The sequence below is a fragment of the Gymnogyps californianus genome, chromosome 1, assembly GCF_018139145.2.
Source record: "Gymnogyps californianus isolate 813 chromosome 1, ASM1813914v2, whole genome shotgun sequence".
NCBI classification, from domain to species: domain Eukaryota; kingdom Metazoa; phylum Chordata; class Aves; order Accipitriformes; family Cathartidae; genus Gymnogyps; species Gymnogyps californianus.
The window spans coordinates 157638773-157657211 of NC_059471.1; the positions used below are offsets into that span (position 1 = coordinate 157638773).

At 42.1% G+C, this 18439-nt stretch overlaps 2 protein-coding genes across 2 annotated transcripts in view; one reads left to right on the plus strand and one right to left on the minus strand.

Moving 5' to 3' along the window:
• The first annotated feature begins 4270 nt into the window (after positions 1–4270).
• NOPCHAP1 (NOP protein chaperone 1) lies at positions 4271–9824 on the plus strand. Its single transcript, XM_050915103.1, has 4 exons — positions 4271–4340; positions 5646–5732; positions 7385–7521; positions 9160–9824. The coding sequence occupies exons 1-4, from the start codon at positions 4271–4273 to the stop codon at positions 9340–9342; spliced, it is 477 nt and encodes a 158-aa protein (XP_050771060.1). The 3' UTR covers positions 9343–9824.
• Positions 9825–9870: 46 nt separating this feature from the next.
• ALDH1L2 (aldehyde dehydrogenase 1 family member L2) overlaps positions 9871–18439 on the minus strand; it is a 35827-nt gene continuing 27258 nt past the window's right edge. The window contains exons 17-23 of the mRNA XM_050915098.1: positions 18329–18422; positions 17982–18078; positions 16379–16477; positions 15477–15642; positions 14100–14205; positions 12736–12935; positions 9871–11696 (exon numbers count right to left, since the gene is read on the minus strand). Coding sequence (XP_050771055.1) covers positions 11641–11696; positions 12736–12935; positions 14100–14205; positions 15477–15642; positions 16379–16477; positions 17982–18078; positions 18329–18422 — 818 coding nt within the window. The 3' untranslated portion in view covers positions 9871–11640. The remainder of the gene's footprint in view (positions 11697–12735; positions 12936–14099; positions 14206–15476; positions 15643–16378; positions 16478–17981; positions 18079–18328; positions 18423–18439) is intronic.

An 18439-nucleotide genomic window follows, 5' to 3' on the forward strand; every position in this document is an offset into this window, starting at 1 on the left:
GTTATTTTTTCCTTCTGAAGTGTCTACCAGTCATGCTGTAGGATTTATGGTTCCAGTTTCACAATCTCTTTAACACAGTATATGTAGGGAATGCTGCCAAAACAGGTCTTCCCACCTGCTCTCATCTTTTTACCAGCATTACTGAACTGGTAAAGTGAGGATAACTTAGGATGCCTGCTAAAACCTGCTAGGACTTTACCTAGAAAAGATATATGAGCAGACTTTTTTCAGGTATTTATGTTCTGTTCCTGACACTAAGACTAAACAATTATTTAATTTTATATGTTCCATTTATCAGAGCCTGGCTAATGTAGTGTGGTCTATAATCTAGGATCAAATGTGAGTGAAGAAGACATAAAACTGCATCCTGGACAGCGGGGGGGTGGGGGGGTGGAGAGGAAATTATAATATTCACTGAAATTAAAGAAAAAGACACAGCTACAACTTGAACTTAATTGAGAATTGACAAAGTAGAAAGTAGAGTAAATCACAAAAATTTTTGGCCTATGTTTTGGCAGAAAAGTACGGAAAGAGCATAAATGTACCATCACATGTTAATTACAACGCTTGTAAACAAAAAAAGGTGATTGTTGAAGTCTGTATGTGTGCTGTTCGGGTACAGGTTCCATACTCGTCTAGCAACTGCATCTGCGGTGGCAGATTCTGGCATATTTTTATAGGTGCAAAGGTGGGAACAGAAATGCAAGCACATACGGATGTACAGAGCGCCAGGGAATAAGGGCCACTGGAAATGCTGGGCAGATCTTGTGCACGCACAGAGAAACCAAAGAAAAGGGTCATTGTGCAGGGTACCTGGAGCAGTACATAATTATGCGCACATGATGAAAAGAGCTGCGGGGGTTTGAGGAGCGCAGGGTACCGGGGCGCGGGCGGCCTTCCGCCCTTTGGCATCCGTGGGCCAGGCGCAGGACACCCGGGCAGGCCGGCGACAAGCGGAGCCTGCCCTGGCGCCGGGGGGCGGCTGCAGGGCGGGATGAGGGTGAAAGGAGGGCGCAGAGGGAGGCTGCGAGGGCGGGCGGCCGTCTGTCTCAGGGCCCGGAGTCCGGGGGACGGGAGGGGGCGAGCCTCACCGCACACGGGGGACGCCGGCCGGGGCCGGCAGCGCGCGTGGGAGGAGGACGGGAGGTCCCGCGTGCCCCACAGCCCTTGCGCACCCCCCGGCATTTGGGGTGGGGCAGGCGCATCGCTCCGGTGGGGCGCAGCGCCTGCAGGGCGGCGCCTGGCAGCTCCGCCACGCGTGAGGAAACTTTCCCGCCCGCCGCCCGCCGCCTACCCTCGCCCCGGGGCGGCAGGTCGCCGGCCCGCCCCGGCCCCCTCTCCCCGTCGCTGGCGCCCCCCGCCCCCCTCCGCCCCCGCCGCCCCCTCGGGCCGCGCCTTCCCCTCACCTGGGCGAGGCCGATGCCGGTAGCGGCCCGGGGTCCCGCTCCATCGCTGCGGCGGGCGGGGAGGGACCAGCCGAGCGGCGGTGACAGCTCCGGAGCTAGGTGAGCGCCGCCGGCACTGAGCAGGCGCGGAAGCGGCTGGAGGGCGGGCAGCCCCCGCGATGATGTGGCCCGTGATGCGCAGCAGCAGCAGCAGCAGCAGCAGCCGCCGCCGCCGCCACCGGCCGCTCTGATCCGGCGGCGGGCGGGGGAGGGGCCGAGCGCGCCAGGGGCGCGAGCCGCCGCCAACCGTTGCCCCGCGCCGCTGAGGGGAGAGGACGGTCCGGGGCGCGGAGGTGCGCGGCGGGAGGGGCTGGGCCCGCGCCCGCGATCCCTCACAGCCCGGCCAGAGACCCCCGGGCGAGCTCCGGCCGCCTGCGCTGAGGGGACCCGCGGGCTTCCCCTTCCCGCTGCGCCTTCTCGGCCCCCTCGGGCAGCCCTGTGCTCGGTGGCGGTACGGGGCGAAGCTGGGCCCCCCGCCGCGCTGCCTCCACAAGGGCCCGGCTGATGCTCCGCAGCCTGGGGAAAACAAAAGGCTGGGGAGCCGGGCAAGCCTCAAAGGCGCTCCCCTGGCAGGCGGTGCCGGTGCCGGTGCCGGTGCCGTTGCTTCCACTCGCAGAAGCTTTCTCGGCGACGTAGCACAAGAGTCGCCGTTTTGTACCGACTCCAGAATGCAGCGACTAGAACATTTTCGTTCGTTCCTGCCACTTGGCTAAAAATAGCTTCCTCAGGAATCCAATTTTTTTAAAGTATTTGGGTTAGTTGGAATATTCTTGTCCTTGCCCAGCTAGTATGTATACCCTGCACGGAACACCAAGTGCTTAAATGTAAGTCTGTGAGTAACTCCCTTGACATCAGCTGCCTGTGTTAAACTAAATCGGAGTCAAGGCTTTGCTGGGCCCTTTTAATCAATCCTCAAAAGTCTTATTTTGAGACACACTTTATAGGAATACATTAAAGTAGTCAAGCCAGCTAAATTTGTGCATTTATTATCATTGCTAGTAGTATTCCTCGATTGTTGCTCAATACTTCAAAGTACTGAGGAAGGTGAAAGGGAAGAAAGAGGAAGAAAAGAGAACCGGGATTTAATGATGGTGACGGCAGCCAAGTCTACAGCATCTCTTTTCCTTTCTGTAGACAGAACAAAAGACAGCATGGGCAAGTCACCAAGTGTCTGCCATAAACTGGAGCTAGCTGCCGTGGGTATGTGTGGAAAAGCAGAAGCTTAAGCACAGGAGAGTGTATTTGCAGGACTGGGGCCAAAATGGTCTGCGCTACGATAGTGAAATATACAGCATCGTCTTGAACTCTGAGTCGATACTTCATTAAATGAATGAAGCAGCCCAAGCCTCAGAGCTATTAATTCAGTGGTGAATGCTGTCTCAAGCCTGAATTTATTGGGAATTTGAGCTACGGATGCTGTTGTCCCCCTACCCCAGTAGCAAACGTATATATATCCATGCCTCGTATGTGCTCACGTGTTACGCAGTGCGGATACGTAGTTGGGCCACCTTGCAAATCAGATAAAGATTGCCTCTGCCTCTGTTGCCAACAGGTTAGACTGTCAGCCTGAGGTTTGGGAATAGCACCTGAGGGTGCTATTTCTGGTTTTTCTAATTGCTTGTCTGGTGATCTTGGGCAATCATTTCATCGCTCCCTTTCACCGGTTCCTTGACAGTATTATGCCCCTCCCTCCACTGAAATCACGTAATACCCGTGGATGAAATATGTTGTTTGAGGTTCACACACTGTTATTTTGGGCTGCATGCACATTCAGACTCACTTTTGTGGCCCAAGGCAAAAACCTCAGTCCTCGAGATTTTTCAGTCATCAAAGCTAGGAATAGGATTTTTCTGGGAAACCGAAATTCTGGAGCACAGCTGAGTGGAAAGGAGCAAACCAGGTAGGAAATTCAGTGGGATGCACCTGGCGCTGCAGGTGGCCTGGGAAAGTGGCAGAGGACGCTTGCGGGGGCCGGTCTCTCTCAGGAAGACAGCAGTGCGGTCTCTTGCTTGAGGCCTTGCAGAAGGTTTGCTTCTTACTCCTTTGTATTTATTAAGTCTAAGGTACTGAGATCTGGGTTGGGTTTTTTTTTTTTTCTTGCGTTCTTTGCAGTGAGGGCATATAAACACCACTTACCTGATTACTACTTTTTCTCATTTTTGGCTTGGACTTCCCGTCTCGTCTCTTATGAACCATTCAGTTCTCTTTTTACAGTTTTCACATTGTCTAGATTATAAACAAATAGGGACAGAAACTGCAGAACCAATCTTGAATAACAGGTTGGCCACTGTCCACTGAACTTGACGGTTCTGTAAGTTTCTTTTCCAAAAGACAACTAAAATTCCCTCAGGGTCTGCAATTTAATTTCAGGTGCATTTGTCAAGTTCTGACAATGAAAATGGGAACGTTTTCAAAGAAGAGCAGCTGCTGGCAGGCATTCAAGTAATGAATGACTTAAGCTTAATGAATGACTAAGCTTGCAGCTGAGTCTCATACTCTCATTTCTCCTCCAAGTGACGGGATGGACTTTTCATGCCAAATAATTTCATAAAGATTTAAAAATAATTGTTTTTTTTTCTTTGCAACGTGAATTATTTTCCTTTCTGCATTATTAACCTCAGATTTACATGGGTTTAGGTGTTTGTGCCGGCTACCTGACGTAAGGAGCGGCGGTAACGCCGCGGAGCCGCAGAGGAGCCCCTCGCCCCCGCCGCGGCCTCGGGGCGGCTCTGCCCCTCCCGCCCTCCAGGGGGCGCTGCGCCGCGCCGCGGCGGCTACGGCGGGGCGAGCGCCCGGCCCGGCGCCGCTTCCGGTTCGGTCAGCGCATGGCGGGGGACGGCGGAGCGGCGGGCCCGGCCGCCTCTCGGGAGCTGCTGGCTGTAGGGCGCCGAGGAGGTGAGCGGCCCCCGCGGGGGGAGCGGGGCCGGTCGTGGGCGGCGGGAGCCTCGGGGCCGAGAGGTGCAGCGCGGCTCTTCAAGCTGAGCTGGGCCTCTCCCCCGCCTTTCGGCCGGGCGCCGGGACCGGCGCTGCGGGGCTCAGCACGGCCGCCCCCCGGGCCGGGAGGGTGGGGAGGAGCGAGCGGGGGGTCGGCTCGGCTAGTGGTGAGTCCCTGGCCTCGCCCGCCCGCGGGGGCTTTTCAGGCCACCTGGCTGCTAGTCCTCCACTTGTTAGTCCATCTCGCCTGTTTTGAAGAGCTGCCGTTTTGCCGGGCACAGCTAGTGTCGTGCGAAGTAAATACGGGGGCGGGGGGGGAACCCAAACCAAACGTTAAATTAGTATCGGTAGTCGTGACAACATTTCTGTGAGGATAAAAAAAATGTTGAAAAGAAATATATCTTCATTTTAGTTAATGGTAAAGGGCTGATGGCTGTGTTGGCGGTCATAAGAACTAGCTTGTCTAATTAATGCAGTTTCCCTACGTCATTTGGATTTTACGGTGCTACTCTTGAAAATACTTATTTAGGTCATTAGCACCACCGTGTGTGGCCTGCTTTCGTTGATCGCCACCACACAGTCACGCACGCGAGGGAAGGGATTTAAATTGGTGTAACTAGCAGGCGTCAGCTGTTACCTCACTATGTTTTGGTGTGGGTTATTGCAGGTAGTTTCTCTGTGCGTTGATGTCTGTTGCTAAATAAATCTTTGACAAAAGACTTTGAAAACAGAGGGAGCCTGTAAGAAGTGACCTGCGGGGTCAGACCAGTGGTCCATATAGCACACTATTCTTTCTTCCAAGAACTGCAATAGCGGATGATAATTACAGAGAACTAGTTCGTTTAGGCACTGTGTGCTCCCCATTCTTGTGATTGCCCAGTATCTGCAGTTGTAGGGGTGGGGATGCTAGGGGGTACGTTCCTGCTGCGTCCTTTTAGCGTCGGATTATGACTCTGCTGCCCTGAATGTGCCGAATTCCGTGTTGAACCTGCTGATCCGTCTGCTTGCACAGCCTCTTGTGGTAGCAAGTTCTAGACATTCGCCACCTGCTACGTACAGAAATACTGAGATGACCACCTCAAACAGACATCAAGAAACAGTATTTGCAGGAGAGCGGAGTGGAATTCCTGGAGGCAGAGGCAGTTGAATCCTCACGTTTAATCTTGTAGAAAGGTGGAAAAGTAGCAGCAAGAAGAGAGCGTCACAGTGCAAATGTGACATTTGCGGTTGATGCAGGTAAACATTCAAACATTTGTTTGTTTCCAGGACTGGAAGAAACTTTGTTGATTAGTTCAAAATGCAGCAGCAAGAAGGCCACAACTTTACAGACAGTTAGGATGCCAAGGAGTAACGGTAAGTAGGACTTTGTTATTGGAACAGTGTCAAGTAGTAGGTAACATCTTTGACATAACCTTTGCTTCAGTGCTTTCCTTGCATTAGTAAAGGGAGAAACTCTTGTGTTCTGTTTCTACTGGTGCTAGGTCCTCCGTTGCAGTTGCATGTCCCACAGGTTAGTCATGTAACTGCTGCTTCTGCAAAGCTAGATTTTGCGATGCTAGGCGTTACAGCTGTAACTTTTAGGGGCTTAGTTCTCCTTGCAGAAATACTCGTGCTGTCTGCATGTAGTGAATTCACCAGGTTGTACCTTTGGTCTTCATTTAGTCAGCTACTTTCAGATTGATGCAAGTTGCATAGATCACTTTCAGAACTTTATTTTTAATGAATGTGCTGGCAAAATTATTAAGCCAGATCATATAACCATTCATTCGTAACAAATTAATTTGAATGCATTAAGAAAACCTTTTTTCTTTAATCGAGCTATGTTCCTTCTTTCTTAGTCAAAGCTACATATAGATTGCTAACATTCTCTTCAGTGTAACTCCGTGCATAAGAGGATATAGTCTAAAAATTGTTATTCTTTGAAAGTAGTGTATCTTCAGGAGTTTTTCTCTTCATGAAAATATACCAGAGTTCTTTCGTCTCAGATTGTTCTTTTCCAGGATAGAGTTGTTGCTTGTTTGCTGATCTGGGCTTCTCCTCTCTTTTCAGAAGTAATTTCTCAGTGTAAAATATTTGGTGTATAAAAGCATTTAATTTAAAATGGACTCCTATCAAATTATTGTATTTTTATTTTGTGAGCTGAGATTTAAAAAGGAATAGAAAAACCAATTTGTTATGTCGAGTTCTTCCTTGGATAAAAGTCTGTACAAAGATGACAGTGTTTCAAAGGTAGATTATAGCTGTTAGGCTTCTGTGGAGCTCGCTCAGAATAGTACCTCTTACTTCACGGAGAATGAAAATGATGATTGGCTCATCTGCATGTGTGGAGCAAAGATTATTTGAGGAAACTCTGGAGGCAGGTGAAGATACTCCCTTCCGCTGTGGAAGGGAAATGGGAGTGATTCTCCTGATGACACTGATTATCTTAAAATTGTTGGGAAGTCCCACTGAGCTTAGAGGGGTATTTCTGTAGAGGATAAGTGCTTTATACTTCAATTCGGAGCCCCTTTTGATACTTATGTTGAACTTTCTTTAGCGTAGCACGACATCTGTGGCATCTGTGCTATAGCTGATTTTTCCATCTTCTTTGAGACCTTTAGTCTATACTTTAATAGGGAAGAAAGGAGGACATAATTATATTTCCATTGGAGGTAATACTGATGTGGAAGTTTCTCAAGATGGCACTCAATAGGTATTTAAAACCATGGACTTTACAAGTAAGTTTCCTGTAAAGTAGTCACATTTTGTTTTAAGAATCCAAATGGAATTGTTGAAGTGATTTCTTCCTGCACCATATGCTGACCAATAGATTCAGTATCTTTTTGCTGTTTATGTCTTGGTAAATTGGATACCATAATAAATCCTCTTATTAAAACATTTTAAATGTGGTAGACAGCTGGAAATTATAGTTGAAATGGAATCTGTTTAAATGCTCTGAGGTATAAATGTGTAAACTAATGTGCATCTGTTTGTATATATACATGGGATAATTACTTCTTTTTCAGTTTTGGACCGAGTACAGAGCTTTTTACCACAGATGGCCCATGCAAATGATGAGCTAAGAAGAAAAATGGTAACAGCACCAGCTCATCAGTTTGATATTGAAAATCTAGACAGTGCAACAGAAAAAGTTATAGAAATGGTAAATACTTACTATATTTTTTTATTTTATAAAGTAAATTTAGATGTGAATAAAATAATTCTCTGATCTTAGAATGAGCTAATTTGATAGATAAGGCTAAGTCTTTGCCATTTTAGTCCGCGATCTGCAAATTCAAAGCATAGATGTAATAAAAATGCTTATTTGGCTAAAATTTACTACTTGGTTTTCATACTTGCAGACTTTAACGACTGGGGATGAAGTAGTTTAAGGCCAGAATAAGACATACTTTTGAATCAGCAACTCTGAATCAAAAGTAAGTCACAAATTGTATTTTAAATGTCTCATGGGTAATTTGGTTTAGAAACCAGACAATGTAAGGCGTAGTAAGGCATAACAGAAGGCTTTAGTATAAGAGCTAATAAATGGCTTTCAGATGTGCTTTGCAGGTATTTTTAGGACTGGCTATAGGTCTTGGGTTTAGAAAAGTTGTTAGTGTTATTGTCTTCCTTTATGGCTGGTATTTGTCTATTTATTTAAATTCACTTCAATATTTTCTTTCTGTTTTTAACTGAAGTGCTGCAGCCACACGCTCATGTAAGAAAACTTTAATATGAAGGTGATGTGATACGTGCATGTCCCAGACAAGTGCCTTATGGCCTGCAGACCCACAAGATAAAAGGCAGAAATAAGGCAGCCTGGGGTTTGGTGTGTGAGCTGTCAGAACAATTTATTGGCCACTGGTTGGATTCAGAGTTCTTCTCGATTGTATCCAGTTTACGTGCAGTATGTTGTCCAGTGCTGGTATATGCTGAAGAATTCCAAATAAATAGTGAGAAAACAAATTGGATCGTGAAAATTGTTTGTTTCAATATGCTGAAGTGGAACGGGTAACTTGGACAGGATTTTTAAAAGATTTTTCATGTGACAGTGTCTGACAAGTGTCTTGGCTTTATAATAAACAAGCCAGGAGACCTAGTGATTAATAGCTTAATGCTATTTGCAAATCACTGAAGAAATTTATTTGCATCTCAAATTCCTGTATTTTGCTTTGCTGCGTACAGGAAGATTTTGAGATGAGGATTATCAGTTTAAGACAGATATTTTCAGAGAGGAAAAACAGACCTCAAAAATCATGGCTCTGCATATGGAAATATATGATCACTTTTACTTCAGAAAATATCCTGGTGGTTTAAACTACTCGCTATTTTGCAGTAGTTGTAGTGCCATGAACACTAGAAGGTTATAAGATATTAACTATATTAATATATATACACACAGGTTTGTATATATGTCATGACCCCTTATACACTAAATGGTTTCATTTGAATTCTTTACTGAAAATTAGTTTTGATGCCTCTTGCTCGTCAGTTTAAATATCTGATTTAGACTATCTGAGTTCAGCTATTGACTCATTTCTGTCTTTGATAATGATATAAAAATGGCCTTATATTTGCTAGAGGGCAATATAAATTACAATTTAAATATTTAGGAATCTGTTCATGATATTTGTCATAATCCTAGGGGAACCGAAAAGTTTTTGGTGGTTTTTTTTTTTTTTTTTTGTGGTTGTGGTTTTCTTATGGTAGTAGGCTGTTTCATGTGTTTGCTTTATGTTTTACTCAAATGATAGAAGTGGTATAGAAATATATAATGTATTAACTAAGGTCTTTTTTCCAGAATGTTGCTGTAGTTGAATTGAGTGATTCTGATACAGATGAAGAGATACTAACTTCAGAAGATGACTCGGAATCTGAAGATGACTGTACAACTGATGAAGTGACAATAGACAACATTAAGTTTCCTAAACAAAAGGGAGAAAAGGGCAAAATAGAAATTTTGGACAGCAAAGTGAATGAGTAAATCCATTTTATTGTACTTAAAAAAAACAAAACAAGACAACAAACCAACAACAAAAACCCCAAATCATGTTTTCTTACTTTGAAGACTCGGCCCTTAAAACTACCTTGTTTCCCAATGTAGCATCCCTCAGGATCATGTGAAATGCTATAGTTTACATGGTGGAGAATTCAGGATCCAGTCATGACTGAGGCAGGCCGGATTTCTGAAGAATTATGTATGGTTTTATTCATCGAACAACATGGAAATGAACTTCATAGAAGGTTAGACTAAGAAAGCAGCTAGAATTTGGGGCACTTGAACTAGTTAAGTTAAAATTCTTGTTCTGTTGCTTTGTTGAAGAAAGATTTTTGTAGTGTGCTAGAAGTTTTTGCTTCAAGGGCAGGAAAGAGTTAACTAGGAAAAAAAGCTTCGTTTTTTATATTCCATGTCCTGTGAAGTGTTATGTACAATGTCTTCAATATTAAACATTATATCTTAAAGTACATTAGAAGTATGTCTACATTGCATTCATGACAATAACTGTTGAACACGAAAGCAGTGGCTGAGGTCATTTCAAGATGAGCTAGCGTGGGTAAGGACAGCCATGACTCAAGAGAGAGTTCAGCAAAGGATTACTTACCCTCTATGCCTGTACTGAGCTCCGTATCATTACAGGTAGGTTACTAGCTCATCTCTGGAACATTTGTGGCTGTAGTGCAGATACCCTCAGCACTTAAATGGTCAAGTCTGCCTCTGTGGTGTTACAATTGCTTTAAGCTACACTTTTCATCTCCCGCTTTCCCTGCCACGTTTCTGCCCTCTCCATTTTGTTGACAACTGTCACTGCCAGAAGAATAAAAAGGTGAATTTTCAGCTGGCCTGTACTTAGGTTAGCTTGAAACAATTGTGAAACCAAAATCAGTGAAAGTATGTCTCATTCATACTTACCTCAGATTGATCAAATACAATGATTTGGGCTGTTGTATTTACTTCATAGATTGGTTTGCATTTCAGAAGTATCTGTCATGCTCCTGGATGTCACCGTTTGTTTCTTAAAGGAACTTTGTATTTTCTACACCATTAAAGTAAAATTTTCTATATTGTATTTGCTCAAATATTAAACTTAATGCCATGACTTGAAACCTGCAGTTATTTACAGAATTTATTTTGAATCCCATACTTAAAGCTATAGTTTTAATATCAGTTTCCATAATATTTGTGATAAGAAATAACAATACAGCTTCTTAAAAATAGAAGGGGGCATGATTTACTGGGATTAACTGATTAAACCACAAAATATTTTAGGGTGTGGAAAGGATGGGAATCAAAGAATGGGACTGCTATTTTTAATGGCAGCCCACAGATCAGATTAAGCTTTGGGTGGAGTTGCACTCTAAGAAGAAGAAGTGGTCTGAAGTCGGCTTAGTTTGTTAGATAAGTTCTCAATCTATGGAAAACTTCTCTTCAAACCAAAGAAAGTTTGAAAGCCAACATCTTAATTCAGTCATTTTACAAGGAATTTTCCCATAGATTATTACTTTGTATTTCATACTTTTTTTTTAATCATGCTGTATAAAACGGTGATAACAGTCCATGCGCACAGACACAAAAAGTGATTTTAATCTGGTAATGTAACCACCTTTCAAATTGCAGGCAGATCACACATTCCATATCAACAAAAAGATAAAAAATATTTTCAGTAACTTTAGCTTGATATGCATAGTTTAACACCAATGTTGAACTCTGTATGTACTATACAAAGATCATAGTAAGTGCACTTTCTTGCATTGATTTACTTCTTATGGCACAAAGGTTTTCTGTACTGCTGAAGAATCACCAGAGCAGAACGTTTAATTGCTACTGTAAAACTTGAACTGGTTTATAGCAAAAATAGCATAATCAGTATATTTTAGTTCAACTTTAAGAGAAGCCTAATGACTAAGGATTTATAATGATCATGTAAATACTGGGTTCACACAAATAAGAAGTAGGCATGTGAGAACTCATTCTTCAATTGTATTTAAAAAAAATAAACCAACCATGTTCTTGGTTTTTTTGGGAAGATTGTGCTAACAACTGCTGCTGCATAATTTAAATAACTTCAGGTTAATTTCCAAATGCTTTTATCTGTCAGTGAGACTAAAATTTGGACCTGGTTTATAGAAATTTATCCATGGAATGGGTGTTTTGTTTTGGGTTTGGTTTTTTTTCCAGTTGTAACACTGCAGACAGCATATCCTGGGCATGGTATTAAGTGCTTCATGGAGTCATTAAGATTCAAACTCCACCGAAGTTTACTTTCCAAGTGAGGCTGTTACTTCAGTATTCCACAGTGATAGCCTTGGTTCTGAGATATTCATGAAGAGCTTCTTCACCTGTACAAGCACAACATTCACCAGTTAGAATAGCAGATAAATGAGAGAATGTTGTCAGAGACTGTAACTGTATTATTAAGAAAAAATTTAAAATGCTTTAGCCAATATTTGAGTCCTTAAGGAACAATGGAAACTAACTTACCTTCCCACTGAGATTTACAGAACTGGTTTGACAAGAAGAGGCCAAACCCAACAGATGTGGAAGGAAAAAGGAGCTGGAATTTAACAAGCAGCCACCCCGGATGGGACTGAAGCAGTGGCAGTCTCTGGATGGCCACTGGGGGCTCATAGTTGAATTTACGAACTTTGGTTTGCCTATGTTAAAGTTTCTAGGTAAAGAAGCTGTGTAAAAATTGGTAATCTTTTTTTCCTGATACTATTACTTCTTTTGGTTTCCAGAAATGTCTGATACTTGCTAGAGATTCCAAAGGCAAAAATCTGTTGTGTCACTGAAAATTTTTTTTCTTTCATTTTCCTTTGCCACAAGGCTTGAGTTGTCCAGACTTGTAAAGTTTCTTTGACAGACTGGACTTCACTTTTTTTAAAACTGGTTTTGAAAATAAAAGATTTTTTTAATGGATCTTTCTCTGGGGCTGTCGGCAAATTTTGATGACATTTTAAGGCAAAAAAGATTCCCGTGCTCTTACAAGTTTAGAGGAGAAACCTAAATTAGCGTTCTTTCTGAGGGAAAGGAAAGAAGACTTTGGCCAATACCTTTGCTGCTTGACAGCATTTTGTAGCCTGTACACAGCTCTGGACAAGCTGTAATTTGACTGCTCTGAGAAGAGTTGGAGAGGAATATTCTGTGTGCCGTAGCATTATTTAGCAAACATATCGGAAGGGCTGAATGGGAGGTATTGAGGTGGGAATATTGTAGGGATGGGAGAGGAACTAGATTACTGTAATTGGAGGAATGTAGGAGATGCAGGAAATGCATCCATAGCTCATGTTTTACTAGATGCACTGTACACACGTAAGGTGGGTTTTTCATTGATTTGGACTGTCAGATGAGAAATGAGGGAGGGAGAGAACAACTTACCTAAATCTTTCCCAAAGCCAGACTGCTTAAATCCACCAAATGGTGCTGCCACATCAGTTTTGTTATATGTGTTAATAAAAACTGTTCCAGCTTCTAGCTTTTCACTGATGTAGAGAGCTTTGCTTATGTCTTTTGTGAAAACTCCTGAAGCTAAGCCATATTCTGTGGTATTTGCCCGTCGCAGCACTCCATCGACATCCCTACGGGGCAAAGAAATGATTTAGTTGCAACTAGGTAGAATAAACAAGTGTTAGCAACCTTCCACCTTCAATGTCATTTGAAGCACCTTTTCCCATGCTCTTTATTCTCCAGTTAGCTTTTTAAAAGACAACTTATTAAGGACTAATCTGTGTGTCAATCTGACAGATCTATGGAAATTCATACCCTTGCTTCAAACTTGTGAAGCTTGTAACCTTACATTTCAATGGTTAAGATCTACACTGAGAAATGTCAAAGGAAAAGCTGCACTATGCATACCAACTCTGCTCAGCTACAGCACAACTTGGGGATTAGAGCAATACAAAAATACTTGCAAAGCAGAGCTTGACAGCAGATTATGAATCAGTTTGCTAAAATTTTGGCCCTGCTTTACAAGTTAATGGAGAGTAAGTGCTGAAACTCAGAATTCTATTGAGACACAATGTTTCAGGCCATGTCCAGAGTGCTGTTTTCTATTTGCATCTCATCTCCATATAGCTTCAAAAATCCATAATAATTTAAAACTTTAAAAAACTCAGTACAGTCCCTTATCACCATACATAATTTATAGATATGAAGGGTTATCTATGTGTCTGGTTCTTAACCGCATTATTGAACTGCAGAAAATGAAACCTGGTGGAAATACTTATATGAAGTTTCTACATAGGGTTTTAATCCCATCTGTGTGTAAAATAATTACGATTTGAAATCAAAGTTATTAAAACTGGCAGTCTACAAAATATACAGAGCAATTTTCATTTGCAATAGTAATGTGCCAATGTTACACGATGCACAACAATGCTATGCAGTCTTTTATGACAGAGAAAAATAAGCAATTCCACTGGAAAAAATACACATTTTGTAATTTGATCAAGCTGTTGCAATTACCACGTCAACTTCAGTAAAAACGTTTCACTGAATACTAAGTCTCATTTAAGAACTGGCATTCTATCCTGTCACACACTGCTAATAGCATTTGTTGTATATCGACATGGAGCAGGATACCCCCTACTAAAAAGGGTATTTTCTCAGAATTTAGGTGTAAGAGGATCTAGGGATTCAGACTGGTCTTACAAGATTTAACAAAATCATACTACGTATGCTATCATTTCTACACTTAGGGTGAAAATGAGGAAGTTTCTAACAGTAACCAGAGGAAAACATACCCATTTTTAAATTTAGAAATCACCATCACAGGACCAAAGGACTCTTCCTGGGCAATATACATATGGTCTTCAACATCTGTGAATACAGTGGGTTCCATGAAGAAACCTAAACAGAGGATAGAGCATCATTTGAGCATGGCGAAAATGCTTCATGGTTTGTATTGTCCAGGCCATCTCTTTTCCATACTTTGAGGTCACAGATACGTTGAGACTTGAAACAGAAAATACCAAGATTGATATGAACGAAGTATGAATGGAGATGCATGTGTGTAAGCACCAGAGAAACAGCAGAAAAAAGGTTAAAAGAATGGCCTGTATTGATCAGAGCAACAACACGTGCTGTTCCCTGCCAGGCCAGGAGGTCTGCATGCCACAGCCCAGGTGACTCCTCAGGGGAAGACCCTGCACTCTGACAGCAGGAAGACAAGGTTACAGCATGTTGCAGAGGACACTTTTTTTCTTGTTGCTCAACAAGAAGATAGACTGTAGCCATAAAGATCTGTATATTCCAAACAAGGAAAAACATGCCATAGGCAGCAACTTTGCCTAAGATTTATGGATGCTGAAGTAAAGAAAATCCTGAGGCAAAGGACCGCCTCATAATGACTGTTCATTTCTGAAGGCTGTAAAGACCTGTCCAAAAGCTAGCTCATCATTGCCAATCAAGAACTGTCCTGGTGTTATACACAAGCGATCCCGGTCACCCCCATCTTGGTGAGTGAGTGTACTCCAGTTTGCGTGGGTAAAATCAACTTCAGAGATTTTATATAAATGCCGCTCCCTTCCATAAGATTTCCATTTAGTTTCATTACACTGATTTCATACAGTTATGAATCTCCACTTTCATTTTATTTAGGGATGCAATCATCATATGTTGAAACTCTGATGCAAATGTTTCTCCTTCATTATTGATAAGGGACAGATGTCCATGAGAAAATGTTGCTTTCATGCCTGTGCACTAAACTTAGCACACATAGTGTCTATATAGCAAAAAAGACTTTTGATAATAATACCTTATGCAAACTCTGCTAGTGGTTTCCTCAGTCAGCCTTAGTGTTAGTGTGATCTAAAAGGATATAATTATTCTTATGGCTCTTGACAGTTCAAGGGTGTTGCAAAAAAAGTCTCAGTGCCTCACAAACAACAGGAATAAATGAGCAAAAGATTCCCATACAGACTAGATTCTGATTCAGTTTCATATGTTACGCTTCAGTTGCACAGCTTCTCTTAATATGAGACTTGAAAGCCCAAGTGGTATCTTGGGCTTACCTAGTACTGTTCCCATGATATTGCTACTTCACGTAATGCAGCAGAGACGATCATGATGGCTTTTGTTTAAAGTGTAAAAGTTCCAAACACCTCTGAACGATATTTTACCTGGTCTACGTACTTGTCTTCCTCCATACACTAGAGTGGCTCCTTCTTTTACTCCAGTTTCACAATATCGCAGCAGCTTTTCCAAATGTGCCTTGTGATTTTGTGGACCATGATCTGTAGATCTATCAAGTGGGTCACCAATTTTCATCTTTTTTATTTCTTCCACCTATGGGTTACCCAATTAAAATGAAGTTACACAACATAGCAAATAGTTGTTAAAGTGACCAGTGATTCGGGATGCTTCATTTTTTGTGCTATGAAGTTAGGCTCTAAGAAAGGGCTGGATTCTTAGAAGGTGGAGTGCCCCTCCCTTTCTAAAATGAGGCTTTGTCTTATGTTTGATAATTCCTGGTTACTTCTGAAAGTTTTTGATGCTGTTTTCAGGTATTCTTTCTCTTCTGCTATTAAGATAGGCACGTAAAATGTTAGCTTTTACCAGTGGTAAATGAGTTGTGACAGTGATTTCCTGTTCTTGAGCTAAATAAATGAATTCTCCAGTGGTACAGTGTGGTGACTATTGGATTTTTAATAATGACCTTTGTATTACTCTAGCTATGCTTCCAATATGCCTTTTTTTTTAAACTTCACAGCAGCCTTCAATCACATTGACCTAAGTTCAGTAATTTTTTTAATCTTACTTTCCTAGTCAAATATGAAATATCACTGAAGGTACAATATCTATTTCAATGTCACTTATCCGTGCATTACTGATGAAAATATCTCCCTTCAGTGCCTTCCTTTTAACTCTGTAAGAGGTTCCCGAGAAGCAGCATTGCCCATCATAAGCAATAATGAGAAATTAAATAACTGAAAATAAGAAGAAATGCAAGTGTCTATAAAACTAGTGGATCTTTGTGCCATAGCAAAGTATCTGCTTAAATTTTAGTCCTTGAATATCTTACCACTTTTCTAACAAATTCATCATGGATTGATTCTTCCACAAATAGCCTGCCAGCTGCAATGCAGTTTTCTCCTTTGTTGAAATATACTGCTCCCATACCCTGATCAGGGAAAAAAAAACATTAATATTTATATGCATCGTTTTGTTCAGTCTCCCTTTCATTCTGTTCCCTTGGGTTGCATTCTGTATTTGTGACCCTCAAAGAGTAATGCTTTATGTAAAGGGACATCATCAATGCAACAAGCAGACTAATCTTATAATTGGCAAACACACTTCCATGGAGACAAATGGCTCAGGATGAACCCATGAGCACTGCTTTTTCCATTTCCATCAGTGTTCCACGGAAACACCTGCTGCAGCATCACAGAGAAGAGGGCTGGCAGCATGACCAGTGAACACAAAATTGTGCTAATCCACCGAGCAATACTGCTTGTGTCGACAGTCGCATGTGACTGGGTGAACATTACCTAACTCTAATCTGCAGAGAACCTCCTATTTCAAGACTGTGGATTCAGACCCCATGCAGTTTGTTCCTTTTTATTTACCAAGAACTGATACCTGCCCTTGTTTTTCCAGGGGGGTAGGGAGGTGGGGGAAGGAAGAGCAGGACAAATAAAATTCCTAAAAAGTAGTTTTCTGGCAGCTGCAAAGGCCTAGGGTCCTGGCATTAGTAGGTATGACCAGGATCATGTGCTAGTGCCAAGTGTGTGACAAAAAAGCACTGTTTCACAATCATTTAAAGCCATCAATGCCAGGTATAGCTCAGGCCAACCTCTGCGTCACTCTCTCACTTCTACAGCTGAGAATAGTGGTGGGGCCAAGCAGTGCGCTGACTTCCAAGATTCAGCTTTTATTATTTTCCACATATACTTCACCGTGCAGTCACTCAGACTCTTGTCCTGCCAAAAGACACTCCAAAAATGGAGAAAGTGTATAACAGTTTCTTCCTGGTAGCAGTACCTGCTTACGCTGGTTTAGAGAATTCACAGAATTAGCACTTTGGGTACGTACAGTGTGGAAGACCTTTGTTTGCTTCTTAGTGAGCAAACTGCATCTGCTGTCATTTTGATCAATCAGATTACCTGAGCAGGAAATAAGCTCCCTAAATCCACTGAATTTCTCATTAGCACATCTTATTTATGAACTTTAAACACATTATGGCTGGTTGGGAAGGTGGATTATGATGATTGATGGTGAATTAAGAACTGTATGGCAATAAGGAGCTCAATGTCTATTTTAACTCACTTTCAGGCTTTTCTTAAGCGCCTTTTTTATTTTTGAGTATCAGATTTTGACAAATCAATTTTAATGTGTTAACTTGGCCAGTGAAAATACTTTCCAGCTATATTTCTTTGGTTTGTTGTATTTTCTGATGTATATTTCTTGTAGTACTGATCCCTGCCTTTTTGGTGCAGCATGAACAGTTTAATTGTGCTGGCATAAAGAAACATCCTGCAGAAGAAGTGTCTGTTTTCTAACAGATTGCATGACTTTTCATGCAAGGGCTCCCTACTGCAGTTTTTGGCAAGTCAAGAGGAATATTGCAATACTGTGAGGATGTATCACAAAGGCTTTGAATATATTTTACTTCGAAATAAGATTACCATTTTTACAGCTCTGTCAAGTTCACAGTCACTGAATATGATCAATGGTGATTTACCACCGAGTTCAAGAGAAACTTTCTTCAGATTAGTGGCTGCACTGTAAAAAATATAAATAATCATATCAAAACAACTTTTAAACAGCTTATTTCATTATTTCCTTTGAATCATATCTAGTGAAAATGTATAAACCTCTATTTTCCAATAGTAACTTAGTAGAATTCTACATAAATGTAAACAGCCATATGTAGTTATGCTTTTCTATTACTGCTACATGCACAAAATAGCTAATAAGATACTTCAGAACTAGATTAAGCAGTGTTTATTTATGAATCTTTTGCTGAGAGTACCTCTTCATGATCTGTTTACCAGTTGGTGTTGAACCAGTGAATCCAACTTTGCGAACATCTGGATGTTCAGACAGGTGCTGTCCCACTAAGCCACCTACCGGGGTGAGGAAA

Excerpts from the sequence above, each read along its gene's own strand:
- NOPCHAP1 (XM_050915103.1), top strand. The coding sequence starts at position 4,271 with ATGGCGGGGGACGGCGGAGCGGCGGGCCCGGCCGCCTCTCGGGAGCTG. Across the intron at positions 5,733-7,384 it reads TAGGATGCCAAGGAGTAACG|TTTTGGACCGAGTACAGAGC; the intron begins GTAAGTAGGACT and ends CTTCTTTTTCAG. Across the intron at positions 7,522-9,159 it reads CAGAAAAAGTTATAGAAATG|AATGTTGCTGTAGTTGAATT; the intron begins GTAAATACTTAC and ends TCTTTTTTCCAG.